This window comes from Prinia subflava, chromosome 23, assembly GCF_021018805.1.
Source record: "Prinia subflava isolate CZ2003 ecotype Zambia chromosome 23, Cam_Psub_1.2, whole genome shotgun sequence".
NCBI lineage: Eukaryota > Metazoa > Chordata > Aves > Passeriformes > Cisticolidae > Prinia > Prinia subflava.
Genome location: NC_086269.1, coordinates 1,560,642 through 1,576,082, shown reverse-complemented (window position 1 = coordinate 1,576,082; position 15,441 = coordinate 1,560,642). Strand labels below are relative to the sequence as shown.

Here is a 15,441-nt window from a genome sequence, read left to right as displayed (position 1 = left end):
TGATGGGGAGGAATTAATTCATCCTCTGCCTCCCTGTGCCCCTGCTGGCTCAGGAGGGTGAAGGTTAGAAACGACAAGTGCTGGAGCTGGCAACAGGCACAATTATGTTTGAACTGTTGTGGTGCTCATGCAAAAACAATCAGATTTATTTTTAGCTTGTGAATTCTGCTGGGAAAAAAAATTTTTGAGGTGTCACCTTGGCAGCTTAATGATCACAGAAAGCTGGCAAAAATTGGGATATTGAGTTCTGGAAGGGTTAACTGAGACTGAGGAACTGTCAGGTTTGTCAGCCCAAAGTGATTTTATTTTTGGGTTATCTAAAACAAATTCATAAGACTAAAACCCTAATTATTCTACTCTTTTAATCCAAGATGCTATTTCATTGTTTTGATTATGTGATATCATTACACATCCATATTTATGACAGCCCTGAAGACTCCAGAGTCCAAAGCTTTTATTTCCAGGGCAGACACAACACAGGAATTCAAAACAAGACACACACATGCAAATATACACAATATACATTTAAACAGTGCAGAAGAGGTAGTACCATTAATTAAGAAATATAATGAGCAGTAAAAATATGGAGAAAATTCAGATCTGTCTTCATTGCACCCCTTTCAAGTACCACAAGAGGCTACAGAGTGATTTATTCAGCACCAATCCAAATTTAAAAGTGTCCTCTGTTCTCTGATATGATTTTACCTGGAATTTTTTATTGGTGGCCTTCAGGTGAGCAGCTGAAGGGGACAGTACTGAGTTCAGAAATTAATCATCACGGCTTGTTAACAACTCAGAAAATGAGCTTTGAGTTCATTACCTACAGGAACCACATTGTCTGTGCACCTCAGGATGGAAAATGAGGCATGAACATCAAATATTTAACCTGATCTTTTTTTTTCCTCTAAAAAGACCCAATTTCATGAATGAATTTTTTTTTGGAGAGGGGAATATATATATATTTTATATATATATATGAAAGTGGATGGGTTTTATTGCTGCCCTGAAGAAAAACTCCAGTGTAGCCATGAAATTCTACCAAAAAACCTGCAGATTTTGGGTTTTAGTGGGGAGAAAAAACATGAACTTGATCTCTGTGGAGACAGAATCCTGAAAATATTGAAAAAATAAAGAGGGAAAGGCTCTAAGAGGCTTCCCAGGGTGCATTTAGGAGCACCCTGGGGTGCAGAGAAGCTGCAAAGAGCAGGAGATCACTGAGCCAGAGCAGCAAAAATTTGAGCAACTTCTGACCACAGGGCTGAGCTCTCCCAGAGCTCCCCGACCTGGCTGATTATTCCTGAAGGGTTTTTATTTTTGAACTGAAAGCAGCTGAGAGGTTTTGCTCTGTGGAAAGTGCTTCAGGGAAGAAGAAAAGAAGGATTATCAGCTGGAGAGGGTTAAGAATAAAAAGCAAAATCGAGCTCAGTAAATGCACTTTGTTTGCATTTTCAAGGTGTTTCTGCTCAGGGGATTCACACCAGGCAGGTCCAGGGGTGCTTACAGGGAAAGAGCAAGAAGAATTCCTGTTTTGGCATTTTTTTTTCTAGATTTTCTGGTTTTTTCCCTGTTGTTTAAGCTCTGATGGGCCATCAGGTGAAATGAAATAAATCCAAACCAAAGAGGCAGGCCACAAGTGGAGGGGAGATCCTGCAGGTGACGTTTATCTGATGTACTCCTCCTCAGAGGTGCAGGACGTGTCTTCTTCTGTGCTCTCCTCCAGATCTGGCAGGTTGCCCCAGAGCAGCACATTCACACCTGTGGGAAGGAGACAAAGGAGGGGGGAAAATAAAGGTATTTTTGGATTGCGACCTTATTTTGAAGTTGCACAACTGTCTATTTTGAGAGCAAATAATCCCTGCAGAACCCAGGAAGTCACGTTCGCCATGAATAAATCTATTTTCTATCTTCCTTCAAAGTGATCTTGGGAGTGTTGTTTATTTTTTTTTTTCAGCTCAATTCAGAGGATAAATCCCTGCCCACAGAAATATTTCTATAACCAATTCAGGCAGCTATTGACATCCCCTCCTGGGTGATTTGTTTGTGAGCAGCATCGATGCGAGGCACAGGTGACACGGCAGGGTTTGGCAGGGAGTTTCCCTGCTGGTTTATCAGGGAGCTGTGCATTCCTGAGGATCCAACCCTGCCAGACACTTGGCATCCCTCCCACCAGGATGCAGGAGCTGCAATTCCAGCTGGGGAGGACTCAGGGAGGGTCAGAGCCACAACGTGACTCACCCCAAAAAAAACCCAGAGGTGCCCCTTGACACCTGCCTGCACAATAAAGCCATGTCCAGCACCATAAATAAATCTGTGTTTATTCTGCTGGGGGCCTCACTGGAGAAAATCCTGACCTGTGTCCATAGAGGGGGAGGTTTAGAGCGATTCACACTGAAATTTTCACTCACAGCTGCCTCCCCCCAGAGCTTTTCTACATTTCTTTTTATTCTTATTATTTTCTTCTTATTATCATTATTTATTTCTAATTTCTAGCAGCAATTCCATGTGCCAGCCTCCCCCCAAGTGCTTTGGCTGGATGGGGATGCCTCGTTTATGATGGGGATGCCTCGTTTATGATGAAGATGCCTCGTTTAGGATGAAGATGCCTCGTTAGGATGGGGATGCCTCGTTTAGGATGGGGATGCCTCGTTTAGGATGGGGATGCCTCGTTTAGGATGGGGATGCCTCGTTTAGGATGGGGATGCCTCGTTTAGGATGGGGATGCCTTGTTTAGGATGGGGAGCCAGGATTTTAGGACAGGGAAGGGAACAGAGGAGTTCCTCACCAGAGGGGTCGAGCCTGTTGATGCCAAACACGGCCTGGCTGTGGAACATCCAGAGGTGGCCGTTGTTGCAGGACAGCAGGCAGGGCTTGCAGGGACAAATGACGTGGTAGCCAACGACGTTGCCACTGCAGAGGCAAGGGGAAAAAGGGGAATTTTGGTGGCTTTTTCCAGCCCCAATTCAACAGCCCCAGTGCCAGAGCATTATGTAAGGCTGGTGTTTTGATAGAGTTAAGGGAACAGGGTTAAACAAGTATCTTAAATATTTAGGGAACATCTGTTGGGAGTTACAGAATATCTGAGTTTTAGATCTTTGGCACACAGAGAAGCGTTTAGTAACACGAATTGTGTAAGCCAGGTTAGTTTACATACCAACAAATGCTGGTGGGTTTCTTTATTTGTTTTCCTTTGGCAGGGCAGTGATTCCAGCCAGCAGAGGCTCCTCACACCCAAAATCCACCTGTACACAAGCACCGTGCACAGGAGGGCACCAGCAGCAGGAGTGATGGAACTCGGAATTATGGAATGGTTTGGGTAGGGAAGGACCTTAAATCTCATCCAGGGACAGGGCAGGGACATTTCCCCTGTGCCAGGGTGCTCCAGCCTGGCCTTGGACACTTCAGGGATGGGGATGAGGCAGGCAGAGCTTCTCTAGGCCAGATTATTGACCTTTGTTAACTCTCCTAGATTGCAACCAAAATAACCATTTATCCATTCTCATGTGCTCTGATGTTTCTCTTTCTCTATTTCCACCTAAACCCCAAAATCTTGCGTCTCTATCACAACCTCCTCATTGCTCAAACCTGAGAAAGGCAAAGATCTCGAAAGAATTCCCCCAGATAACTGCGAGCTATTTGAGAGATGTTGTGTTTTCACCCTTAAATATCAGGCACTAACAAGGAGGATAAAAGAACTCGGAGAACTTCAGCGACAGCGCGTTCCATCTGCTCCCAACAGCCCGATCTGCCAAGAGGATGTTCTATTAATTAGGGGATGAGTAAGGGCTCCTTGCTGGGGCTTTGGTCGCAGAGATACATCGGTGTTGAGGCAGGATTTGGTGGGGCAGGTGGCACAGGAGCCTTCAGGACACTCAGCCTCCTGACTGTGCTGTCACCTTCCCACAGGGGCTGGCACAGAAATGCCCCAGTGAGGTTTTCTCCCCAAAAACGTTAAATTTGCACCAGGGGAAGGCGATCTGGAATCAAAATCCCCGAGCTGAGGGAGGTGGTGGCGAGGAGGGGACGCGGGGCTGGGACGCTCTGCGCGCTCACCACTTCAGACAGGCGATGTTCCTCAGCTTGCACCTGCAGATCTCCGTGAAGTAGCAGCTCCCGGTGAAATCCACGGTTCTAGGGGAGGGAGATGTGCAGAATTTCGGAGCTGTGGTGGTGACAGCCTCAGTGTCACAATGGCACCGGGCTGAAATCACCACGAGGCGATGCTGCCTTTGGTCCTGGGTGCTTTAAACCTCCCCAGGCCAGAGTTCCACTTTCCTTTTGACTCTCAGCCCTGCTCATGTGGAAGCTTTAATAAGAGACCTACGTGACTTTGCATGAGTATCAAAAATCCTCTTAAAATAGCCCCCAAAAAGCAGAACTTGGCACTCAGAGGCTCTGGGGCTCGGTGTGGCACTGCCAGTCAGAACCATGACCAGGGACACGGTCCCAGCTGCTGCCAAATCCCAGCTCAGATACAGAACAATAGCTCAGAGGCTGGGATGTTTAAACCCAAACCTTTGATTCCTTATCTCCTCCCCAGCCCATACTTTCTGATTACCATGTCGTTTCACAACCTGATTTCCTTACTATTCAAATCTCGCTATGGGAAAACAGCGCTGAGCCGAACCGGGGGAGAGTCCTGGCAGCAGTGACAGATCAGGTTTGTTCTGTTTGCGGGGTTTTATTTCAAATTCTAATCTTCGCCTCGGAAAGGAGCGGGAGGAGCTTCCCGCGGCTGCTGAGCCTCTCATCCCTCCGGATGGATTAAATTGGAGTTTGGATTTGCCCTGCACGGGTCATCCTCGCTTTTTGCTGTCCTGCCGTGGATTCCCCGGGGCTGGAGATGTAGGGATGGGGCGAACCGTGTTCAGCGGGGCTGTTCTCCCGGTGACAGCGGGACTGGCAGCGATGCTGAGAGCGCTCCGGCCGTGTCCCCGGGGCTGACAGCACCCGTCCCCCGCTCGGACCCTTCCCCCCTGCTTACCCCGAGGGCGGGATGTCGGTGGAGTAGAGGTCGGTGTCGGTGTCCGCCAGCAGCACCGCCTGCATCCCCCGTGAGCTCAGCACCTGCCGGCAGAAGCGGCAGCACAGCACGCTCACGCAGCGGTCCTCGAAGGTGCAGCCGCTGGAGGACATGGCGGGTGGGATCCCGCTCCCGATCCTGTCCCGGTCCCGTCCGGTTCCGATCCTGTCCCGGTCCCGTCCGGTTCCGATCCTGTCCCGCTCCCGTCCGGTCGGGATCCTGTCCCGGTCCTGTCCCGGTTCCGATCCTGTCCCAGTTCCGATCCTGTCCCGGTCCTGTCCCAGTCCCGTCCCGGTCCCGTCCGGTTCCGATCCTGTCCCGCTCCCGATCCTGTCCCGCTCCCGATCCTGTCCCGGTCCTGTCCCGGTCCTGTCCCGGTCCCGTCCCGGTCCCGCGCCAACGGCCACGCTCCCACCTGTCAGTTTGAATTCCCGACCGCGCCCTCTCATTGGGCGCCGCAGGCCACGCCCACTCCATTGGATAAATTGAGCAGCACCGCCCCTGCCGCCTGCCTATTGGTGGAAAGGCGCGCCTTGCCTCGCTTTTACTGGTCACGTTTGCTGTCACTCATACTCTAATCCCACCCCCGCACCGCGGGCCTCCAGCGGGGCGGTGCCACGGGCGCCAAGCGGCGGGAAGAGGGGGCGGGTTCCTCTTGGGCACGGCGCTGTCTGATTGGTTGCGGTGATCGTGGCTCATGCGCAGCGCTCCGCGCCCATTGGCCGAGGCGCTGGGCGGGGCGGGGCGGCGGAGGGCCGGTGCGGGGGGCCGGGCGGCGGGCGCTAGCGGCCGGAGGACGCCCGGCTGCGGGAGGCGGCTCCGCAGCGCCCAGGTAATCGCCCCGCCCGGCCGCCCGACCCCCGGCCCTCCCGTGCCACCCCTCGGCGGGCCGCGGGCAGCCCTCCGCCGCCGGCCCCGCCGTCTCCCCGGCGCCCTGAACCCCGTCTCCCCCAGCCCCGGCCCCCCCCCGGGACCCCCCCACGCTTCCTCTCCCCGCCGCCCGCATTGTTCTTCCCGGGCGGGATGCGGATCCGGGGGGTGCCGTGTTTATTTATTTCTTCCTCCCATACGCGCATCTTCCGCGGGGGGCTGCGGCCGCGCGCTCTCCCTCCTTCCCCGCCCTCCTCCCAAAAAAACGGGTAAGAAATATAAATTGAAAAGAAAAGACGGGGGAAAAGTTGTGTCCCGCTCTGCACAGGGCAGCGGGAGCTGGAAGAAGCCTTAAATCCAAAAAAAAAAAAAAAAAAAACAACGAAAAGGGAGAAGCTGCGGGCGGAGCCGCCGGGCGGGGACGCGCCCGCCGTGCCCGGGGCTGCCGGCGGGGCCGAGGCGCGGCCAGCGGGGGATGCTGCGGGGCACGGGGACACGAACCGGGGGAGCCCCGCAGCACAGGGAGCCCCCGCACCCCCGGGAGCCGCTCCCCGAGGAGCTCCCGCTCCCCAAAGGAACCCCGCTCCCCCGGGAGCCGCTCCCCGAACAGCCCCCGGGACACCCTGCCCAAATTCTCCCCCGGGACCTGCACCCCAAATCAACCCCAAATTCTCCCCCGGGACCCTCACCCTAAGTCAACCCCAAATTCTCCCCCGGGACCTGCAGCCCAGATTAATCCCAAATTTTCCCCGGGACCTGTACCCCAGTTTAACCCCAGCTCCCCCGGGAGCCGCATCCCAAAGCAGCCCCTGCTCCCCAAAGCGTCCCCGTTCCCCCGGGAGCCGCACCCCAAATCAGCCCCGGGACTCGGTCCCCGAATCACCCCCGGTTCCCCGGGACCTGCACCCCGGATTATCACCGGGAGCCGCATCCCGGAGGAGCCGCTGTCCCCTGGCCATCCCCGGTCCCGGTGTAGGCGTGTTCCGTTCCCTCGGTCACCTGCGCTGGAGCCTCCCGCAGCTGCTGCTGCTCTAAGGACGATTTGCAATGTCAGAGTGTCAGGGCAGCTTTGCTTCCCATCACAGGTTTGGCTATGAGCAGTAATCTTCTAAAAAAATATAGCTATATATTATTATTTTTGTATTTGCAGGCAAACAAACCAAAGCTGCTTCTCCTCTGCTGCTGCTCTCGTTTGGGATTTGATTTGCATCATCTCTGAGCCCATTAAAAGAAATAATTAAAAAAAAAAGAGAAGAGCAGAAGAGAAAAAAAATAGAAAGGGCAAACCAAACCCACACAAAACATGTGCGGAAGGACTTCCACTCCCTGGCTGTGCTATTGAGGATCAGGAAGAGCCTTTGGGGGCTGCAGGATCTCGCTAGGCTGATGCTGCTGCTCAAGGATTTGGTGCAGGGAGACAAAACTGCTGCCTCTTCCATCCGCTGATCTCAACATCTGCATTTTCCTGCTGCTGTGCTCCCTCTCACACCCTCTCTCCATGGACTGATTTTTTTATTTTTTTCCCTTTTTGCGGGGGGGGGAGGGAAGGACGAGCAGCAAGCCAAGGCATCGTGCTGAGAGGAGCAAAAATTGCCTTTATAGCTCGTGTGCTGGTGGATCTCTTTCGAGGTTATTCAGCTTTTTGGGAAAGAAAACATGACGTCGCCAGCAAAATTCAAAAAGGATAAGGAGATCATAGCTGAATACGACACTCAAGTTAAAGGTAAGGAATGGTTTTATTTCCATCCCTTCATTGCTGCCTGGCGATTGCAGGAGTTTGCAGTGGATGTTTGGGTGGGGAAGAGGGAAATCATTTGCAGATTGCCTGGAATTCGCAGGGCTTTTTTGGGAACACAAAGCTGGGGCTGGTTTGCTGTGTCTGTCTCTGCTTTGGTGGTGCCGTTTTGGAGGTACCACAGCTTTTTTTCCTGCAATCCCCACATTTTTGAGTTCGGGGAGATCCATCTTTCCCTGCCTGCCCTTCCGAGAGACGGCTTTGCATGTGAAATATGAGAGGCAGGGAATTGCTTTTTAATCCTCTGCCTGTCATGGGAATCTTTGAACAATCTGTGCAGTGTCAGAGGAGCATATTTCCACTGCTGCTGATGGGGGACTGTGCTCGAGGGTCCCTGGGAAGCTGCTTGTGCTAGAAACTTCCATTATTCAGGATTTGGCTCGGGGTGAGTCCATAATATTCCCTGCTTTTCCTTGCTGTGCTGGAAGTGTAACACCTCGAGGCTGCAGTGTGGGTGTGGGTGTACACACACACACAGAAATGCACACACTTGGAAATGAATAAAACTCGTGTAGCAGCGTTATTCCCATCATCACAGGGAATTATAAACAGATTTAAACAGTGGGGTTTGCAATGACCCTGCAGGATTCAGCTGGCTGGGTTTCAGGCCATCATGTGCCCTAGGTTAAAAAAAAATAATGAAAGGTTGGTGAAATGCCCCCCTGAGCTGCTTATTTTTGCAGAGTTTTGGGGATAAGACGTATTTAAAAGAATAATTAGGGCTTGTGCATGGCTTGCTACGTCGCTGTTAGGAAGTTGTGAGATTCAGTGATTTATCTAATTGGTTAAAACTTGCTTGGTATGCTCAGAGCATGCAGGAAAGATGGCCTTCGGGCAGGCTTGATTGAGTTAAATCAATGCAGTTTGGGAAAAAAAAAGCAACCAGATTTAAATCTGAGTAGGAAACCTAGATTAAAACTGACAATTAAGATATTGTTTTACAATTAGGTGCTTGGATATTTTTCCTGCTGGGGAGGGGGCGTCTGCTTTTGGGTGCAGATCATTAAAACATTCTGTCCTACAAGACATCTCCTACCCTGACCCCAGTGCCCTGCACCTAGGAGCACTTTGGGTACTCATGTTCAAAAATGCTTATTTGAGCAAATATGAAGCTGTTTTAAGAGTTTATGCTGATTTTTTTTTAAAATATACTGAGGTTCTTAAAGTTGGAAATGGAGAAGGGCGTGTTTCTCTTTTACTGGTTTAGTTTCTATTCCTGTTTTCGAGCTGTCTTTGGAACTGGGAATTGCAGTCAGTGTAAAATTAGAGGCTTGTAGGTGCTTTCATTATTTACCCCATCAAAATGCACGTGATAGATGCGAGCTCCCAGTCACAATATTTGGGAATAACACGGAAATGAGGCTTTAGAATTAGCAAAGCGCATCCTCTCACCTCTCAGCTCTGGCATGAATTAAAAATCCTTCCCTTCCTTTTCAGACAAGAGACCAGGAAAATGGGAAGGAGCCTTCCCTGTTGCTGCCAGAGCTCAGCTCATCTCTGGGGCTGGCAATTAATCCTGAAATGAGCTCCCAAAAGTGGACTGCAGTAGTGACACACAGATATATATATATATATTTTTTTGCTTTTTGGCCTTGTAAAACATTGCTGTCTGAGATGCAGGAGGTTAAGGAGGCAGGAAGTGTGTGAAGGGATCAGGAGGAGCTGCAGAAGGGGTTTTCCTTCCTGAATTGGTGGCGAGGGCAGCGCTGAGTTCGCCTGGGGATGCTCTGGACGCTCGTCCCGTCCCTCTCCCGGCGCAGGAACGGGGAAGGAGGAGCTGATCCAGCTCCTGCCTCTCCTTGGAGGGAGTTTAGAGGGACCAGAGAGCTCAAAATGCACAGGACAGTCCTGCAGCAGCCCTGTCCCACATCTCCTCATTTATTTCACCCTCTTCCACCCAGCATGGACCTTTGGGAGCTGTTTTGACAATGGGGATCATTGTCTGCCTCCCTTTGGGTACCAGCTTTGGGGGGAGGACTTTGCTCCTTTTAAAACACCCAAACCTTGCTTTACATCCCACAGTTCTGAGCTGGATACTGCTGTGATTCCTTAGGGAACCTCTCAGCTCTGATTCCAGGGATGTGCAGGTCTCTCCATCACAGTGGCACAATGAGATGGTGCCAAATCCATTGAAATCCACAAATGTGGTGGTGCTGCCTCATCACCAAACACACCAAGGTTCTCACAGGAAGATTTTTGGTGTCCAAATTCCCCCGTCAGTTTTAGGAGCAGTGAGGAAATGGTGTCAGGTCTCTCTGAAATCTCTTTCCCTGTGTTGGGAAGTGGAGCAGTGGCTGTGGGGGTGAGATGAATCACGTTTTGGGAGTGCTACACGAACTGTGAGGTGGCATCTGCTCCTCTGATGAGAAAACTCGGATATTTTTTGCTGGCATTTAGAAACTTGGGGAGTTTTTTGTGCTTCGCTCCACGCTGGCTCTGCGCTGGGAGCTGTGTTTAGAGGCTTCCTTTAAAACCCTTAATCCACAAACACCTCCTTAAGCACTTTAAATGATTGCTAATGGAATGATGGTGCTTTGTTTAAAAATTTAATAGCCTTAAGTGGTTAATCAGAAACCATTTAAAGGACGGCTTGATTAATAGATCATCACAATGCAAAATTTTTGATTTTCTGTTGCTGAATGAGCTCAGTGTTTTTTATTAAAAAAGGGGCAGCAGGATCCTGGAGTGATTTGGGTTGGGAGGGACCTTAAAGCTCATCTCATGGGCAGAGACACTTTCCATTATCCCAGGTTACTCCAAGCCCTGTCCAGCCTGGCCTTGGACAATCCAGGGATGGGGTGTGGATGAGTGAAACTCTCTATTCTCCTGTAACCATGAGCTTTAGGTGTTTGTTGTCTCCCAACAGCTTTTCTCTGCCTCTTTTGGGTTGGAGCTGGCTCTTCCCGTGGTTTGTGTGTGGGGGGAGATAAAGATATGAATGGAATTAATGTCTGAAGATTATTTTAACCAAAATTATCATGCAGTGATTGGGGACGTGGAGGGGACAAGGGGCTCCTTGCTGGTGACCTGTGCACTCTGCTTGAGGCCAGGCTGGGCATCTCTGGAACCAGCCTTGAGTTCTGACCCTCTAATTGACCACAGAGGATGTGCTGGGTTGCCCAGTGGTTTCCAGTATCTGCAGGTTCCTCTCCCACCTCCCTCTTCTGCAGGAATCTCCCCACAGAGCTGCCCAGACGTGTTGGTTTTCCACCACCTGCGCTGACCTCCAGCCTTTCTCCATTACTTCCATCATTTGTCCTCTCTGCTCCTGGACAGGGTCCCCAGGGTTGCCTCTTTTTGAGGAAACTCCAGCACGAATCCTCGTCAGGCAGTCGGAATTGTGCTGCCAGGACAGCAGGGGAGGGCAGCGCTGCTTTGATACCTCCCGTGCCCTGTGCTCACAAAGCCTGGGAGCCCTCTGAAGCTGCAGAGTGAGATTCCGTGGGCTCCATATGGAGCCTTTGATATCTCAAGCTCATCCCCTTGTCTGGATTGTCTCTCCCAATTCCTTTGTGCAAGTTGTGGTGAGGCAGAGATAATTAATTTATGCTGTGCAGCGTGTTCTGTGTGAGGTTGGGATGCTGCCTCTCTGTGCCCCAGCAAGCACTGTCAGGGTGTTTTTTGGTTTAATATATTAAATTGGAGTGTACACTTGCTGAGGAAAGAAAAGCCAATGATTTATCTCTTAATTCTCCTTTTCTTTCTCCTCGTGTCCCACGAGAGCCTTATATTTAATTAGTTTGTATAAAGCTTCAGTAAATAGCTCCATGGTTTGAGCTGCAGAAATTTAATACTGACATTTTTTTACACAGCGTGGGCTCATAAACCACTTATGTCCTTGAGTAGTCGCTAGCAAAGGTTAAAATGCATCTCTTGCAGATCTTGCAGCCCAGCCCAAAAAGTGCTAAAAATATGACAAATGGATGAGGTAATTTACAGCAGGAGCAAGCAGAGCCCAGAGGTGGCTGCGTGGTTGCTGAGCTGAGTTTGTCTTTGCTGAAGGAAGATAAAACAACTTCAGGCACCCTCCCAGCTGCCATCACACTCAGGCTACTGAAATGTCTAAAACTCACCCTTAAACCTCCCCAAAATGGCTGATAAATTTTGGATAAATCCCTTCTTCCTCTCTGTGTTGGACATCTGAGGGAGTGTTTGATCTGATTGTGATTTTTTGCCTTAAATGCTGTGTGGAAATCTCATTTGTATGGTCCATCTTGCTGAGGGATGCTCGGCAGTTTTTAATCCTGGTGAGCTCTCCAGACTGGTCCAGCCCTTCTGGGTGTGAAAGATTGCAAAAGTAGCTGTGACCAGGTCAGCAGCTGTAATTTGGGGGCTGGAAGGGGAATGTGATGCTTTTGGTGATGATTTGAACCAAAAATTGGCATTTCTCTCAATGGCTGCAGGGCTTTTTTTACAGAACAGTCTTCAGATTTTTAGATCAATGAGCTGAAATCACTGTCATTTATTTTCCTGCTGAACTGTGCACTTTGGGATTTTTCAGTGGCGTTGATGTTACACATAAATGTTGATTTCTTTTTGTGTTCCTCACCTGTTCAGGTCTCCAGGTTGGCTGATCCTTGCACCACCTGGGTGGGGATTCCCAGAGTTTTTAATACACCCTGTAAAGAGACTTTTCAGCCACTCACCCCGGTGTGGTTGAGTGGAATAATCCTGAATTCTGATATTTTGACTCTGCATGCGTTGGATTAACGTTCCCATTTCCAATGTGAAACTACCTTTTAAGGGGTTTTTGCAGTTAATCACGGCTCTGTGCCTGTAAGTGATTCCATTTGTTTGCAACAATGACTTGCTCCAAACTCGGGGCTCTGGATGTGGAATCATCTGGTTTTCTGCAGTTCCTGATAGTGCTAATCCCTGGAGTTTTGGAGCTGCTCTGGGCCAGCCAAGCAGCCCCGGTGCCAAAAAGGGGGAAGGGGGCGTTGGGAGACTGCCTTGATGTCCCAGCAATAATTTGTGTTTTTTGTGTCCAACTCCTGCTAATGGATTATTAATGAGGATGGAAAGAAGTGAAGGAATGTAGAGTCTGCCTTCTTTCCTCTCCAGCTCCAAAAATCCCTTTTTTTTGCAGTTTCATCAGGTGTTGGAAGGCTGGAGGCCAAAGCTGACCAAACCACTCCATCCTAAGCGCTGCACTTCCCTCCAAAAGCAGAAGGAATTGCCAGTGTAACTCCAGTAGGATTCTATAAAAAGTTTACTGGTAATAGCCAGTTTTCCCTGACTCCCAGCTAAGGGACAGGACATTTTTCCTTAGCTCTAAATGATTTCCTTTCGTGGTGAGGTTACAAATTAGTATCTTTCCCTTTTCCTGTCAGTTAAAAGGCTCGACTCCTCTTTTATTCTTTTTTTAAATCCTTACTAATTTTTTTTGGCCATTTTAGGGATTTACTTGGAAGAATCTCTTTGCCTGGTCAAACTTTTTTCAGCTGTCGTTATGAAGAGTGAAAAATCTGAACTTTTGTTGAGATGGAAAGTATGTTCAAACACATGTTCCCTTGAATGGCTTTCGCTGTGCCATGCACAGTTGATACTCATTACTCAGAACTTTATTTAGTTCATTTTTTGGTATGACTTTCACAGATTTCATGCTTTCTCTCTGAGAATTCCTACGACATCACGGGTGTCCTGCTCTTGGAATAATGTCAGTGCTTTGCAGGCAGTGGAAGCAGATGCAGTTATGGGATTTATTGTGGGATTAAAGTGTGGAAGAAAATGGGAGAAAGGGTCTTGACCTGGCAGTAATTCCATCAGTAGAGACCAGTCTCTATTTCTGCTTTCTCTCTCCCCATTTTTTCCCAAATTGCAGCACTCCAGGAGACAAAACAGGGGCTTCTTTCTGTGAAATCCCTGGACAATGGTCATTGAAACTCTCAGAAACCCTGTGGATGTAAAGGGAGGAAGCTCAACTGGTGTTTTTCCAAGAAGATGCTGCAAATGGCTTGGAACCATTTAAAACAATGTAATTTTTTGCCATCAGAGTAACTATTTGCTGCTGTTAAACTCCAGATCTGACCCAGTTGTTTTGCTTGGAGTTTAGGGTTAATCAGAGCTTCTCTGAAGGTGTTGCTGAATGTGGTGCAGAAATTCTTTGGTTTTTAAGGGTTTCCAGCAATGCTTCCCATTGATTTGTGTAAAAGGGGCTGAATTAGGCCAGGGGAGCTGCCTTATCCTGTGGCACATGAGCAGCTCCTGGATTTTTGACTCTTGAGAAGGAGCCAAATAACCAGATTAACTCCAAAGCCAGCGTGGATTTCAATCTCCAGCCCCGAGCTGCTGCAGCAGGGTGAGTTCTTTGCTCCTGCTACATCTGACGTTGGTTTGGGGTTGGTTTTTGTTGTTTTTTTTTTTTTTCTTAAATCATAGGACTTTCCAGGAAGAGCTTCTTGGCCTTTTGCAAGCAGGGAAGGAGTTTTGGTTTGTTTTTGTACGGCTGTTGTTGGATGATGGTTTTCCTGCAGGGAGGAAACCGTGGAAGGATGCAATTTATAGATGGGGAGTGCTTGAAAATTGAACCTACTTAAAATAACGACAGTTCTTGCCTGGGAATGAGTCCCTGAGTGTGACTTGGGCCAGCAGTCCAGTCCCACTGCAGGGCACGCTCTGAATTTGTGAATTTAGGTGGGAAAATTGGGAAATTCCACCACATCCTTTTCTTTATGTGACTTCACGCTGGAGCAGGGCTCTTGCTGTTCTCCTGCTCTGAGTGTGTGGCACTAAAACACATTTTATGTGGTTCTGCTGCTTCTAGTAAAAACAAAAATAGGAGTTATTCCCATATTTTGTTTAGCTCTGTTTGTGTTAAATTTTTTGGGGTAGGATTTTGTGTCCAAGCAACTTCCACTCATCCACCAGGTGTAATTCCTCAGTCTGGGCAGGGCTGGTGGCTGCTGGGGACTCCCTGGCGTGTCACAATTCTCCTTTTTCCACCCCAATTCCTCTGGGAAGGGCTGCAGGAGGCTGTCTCAAGGCTTTTCCTGGGAAATCACATCTGTAAGGAGTGAACTCCTCCCGAGGCAATGGGTGGCACTGTGAATAACCATGGGTGAGTGGAAATGAAGCTTGTTGTACAGCTGATGCTCTTCCACCTTCTGAGCTGGATCAAGTGCCTGTAAAGCAGAATCAGGGAATTGTTTGGATGTGCCAAGATGCTGACATCCCTTCCCTCTGGCAGGGCTGCTTTCCTGGCTGGAGCGTTGGGCAAATCCACTGGCAAAGTTCTATTTAGCAACCTGTTTATCTATTAATTTATTTATCTATATAATATTTTGGTTGTTGGTAAATGTGAATTCAGACCTGTGAGCCGTAAATCAAATTATCACAGGTGTGTTTTGATGAGTCTGGTGAGCCTGAAATGCATCAAAACCTGAGGACAGAAATGCACAACAACAAAAAAAAAAGGGGAAAAAAAGCCTCAATTTTGGTTAATCTGTGCAGGGATGGATGAATGAATGACAGTGACAGTGCAGAGTGGGGAGGTGCAGATCCCTGAGCAGGAGCTTTTCCCCCAGTGTTCGATAAACAATCACTCAGAAATTTAATAAATGAACATCCCTGTGAAGTGGTTTTGGAAAGGAGCCTGGCTTTCCTTTGGTCTCTTAAATTAATGTAACCCTTCCTAACTTTGCTGTCTTCTCTCCATCTGGTGCAGGGGGAAGAGGCTTCATCCCAGTTATCTTTTTAAAAAATCTACTTTATAATCCTTTTTAAAAAATCTACCAGTACCCCAGCAGTGTTGGTG

The 15,441-nt window shown here is 49.0% G+C and overlaps 2 protein-coding genes across 5 annotated transcripts in view; one reads left to right on the top strand and one right to left on the bottom strand.

Annotated features, from left to right (window-relative positions):
* Window positions 1-451: 451 nt before the first annotated feature.
* Window positions 452-5,333, bottom strand: FAM72A (family with sequence similarity 72 member A). Its single transcript, XM_063418251.1, has 4 exons — window positions 4,982-5,333; window positions 4,051-4,128; window positions 2,783-2,907; window positions 452-1,755 (listed from the first exon to the last, which is right to left on the bottom strand). Exons 1-4 carry the CDS (start codon window positions 5,131-5,133, stop codon window positions 1,661-1,663), a joined length of 450 nt encoding a protein of 149 aa, XP_063274321.1. The 5' UTR covers window positions 5,134-5,333; the 3' UTR covers window positions 452-1,660.
* A 425-nt stretch (window positions 5,334-5,758) lies between these two features.
* SRGAP2 (SLIT-ROBO Rho GTPase activating protein 2) overlaps window positions 5,759-15,441 on the top strand; it is a 98,058-nt gene continuing 88,375 nt past the window's right edge. For 3 of the 4 annotated variants that reach the window (XM_063418670.1, XM_063418667.1, XM_063418672.1), the window contains exons 1-2: window positions 5,759-5,852; window positions 7,041-7,613. In XM_063418670.1, coding sequence (XP_063274740.1) covers window positions 7,547-7,613 — 67 coding nt within the window. In that variant the 5' untranslated portion in view covers window positions 5,759-5,852; window positions 7,041-7,546. Of the gene's footprint in view, window positions 5,853-6,027; window positions 6,160-7,040; window positions 7,614-15,441 lie in introns of those variants that run through there. The other variant, XM_063418668.1, reaches the window with a different exon arrangement.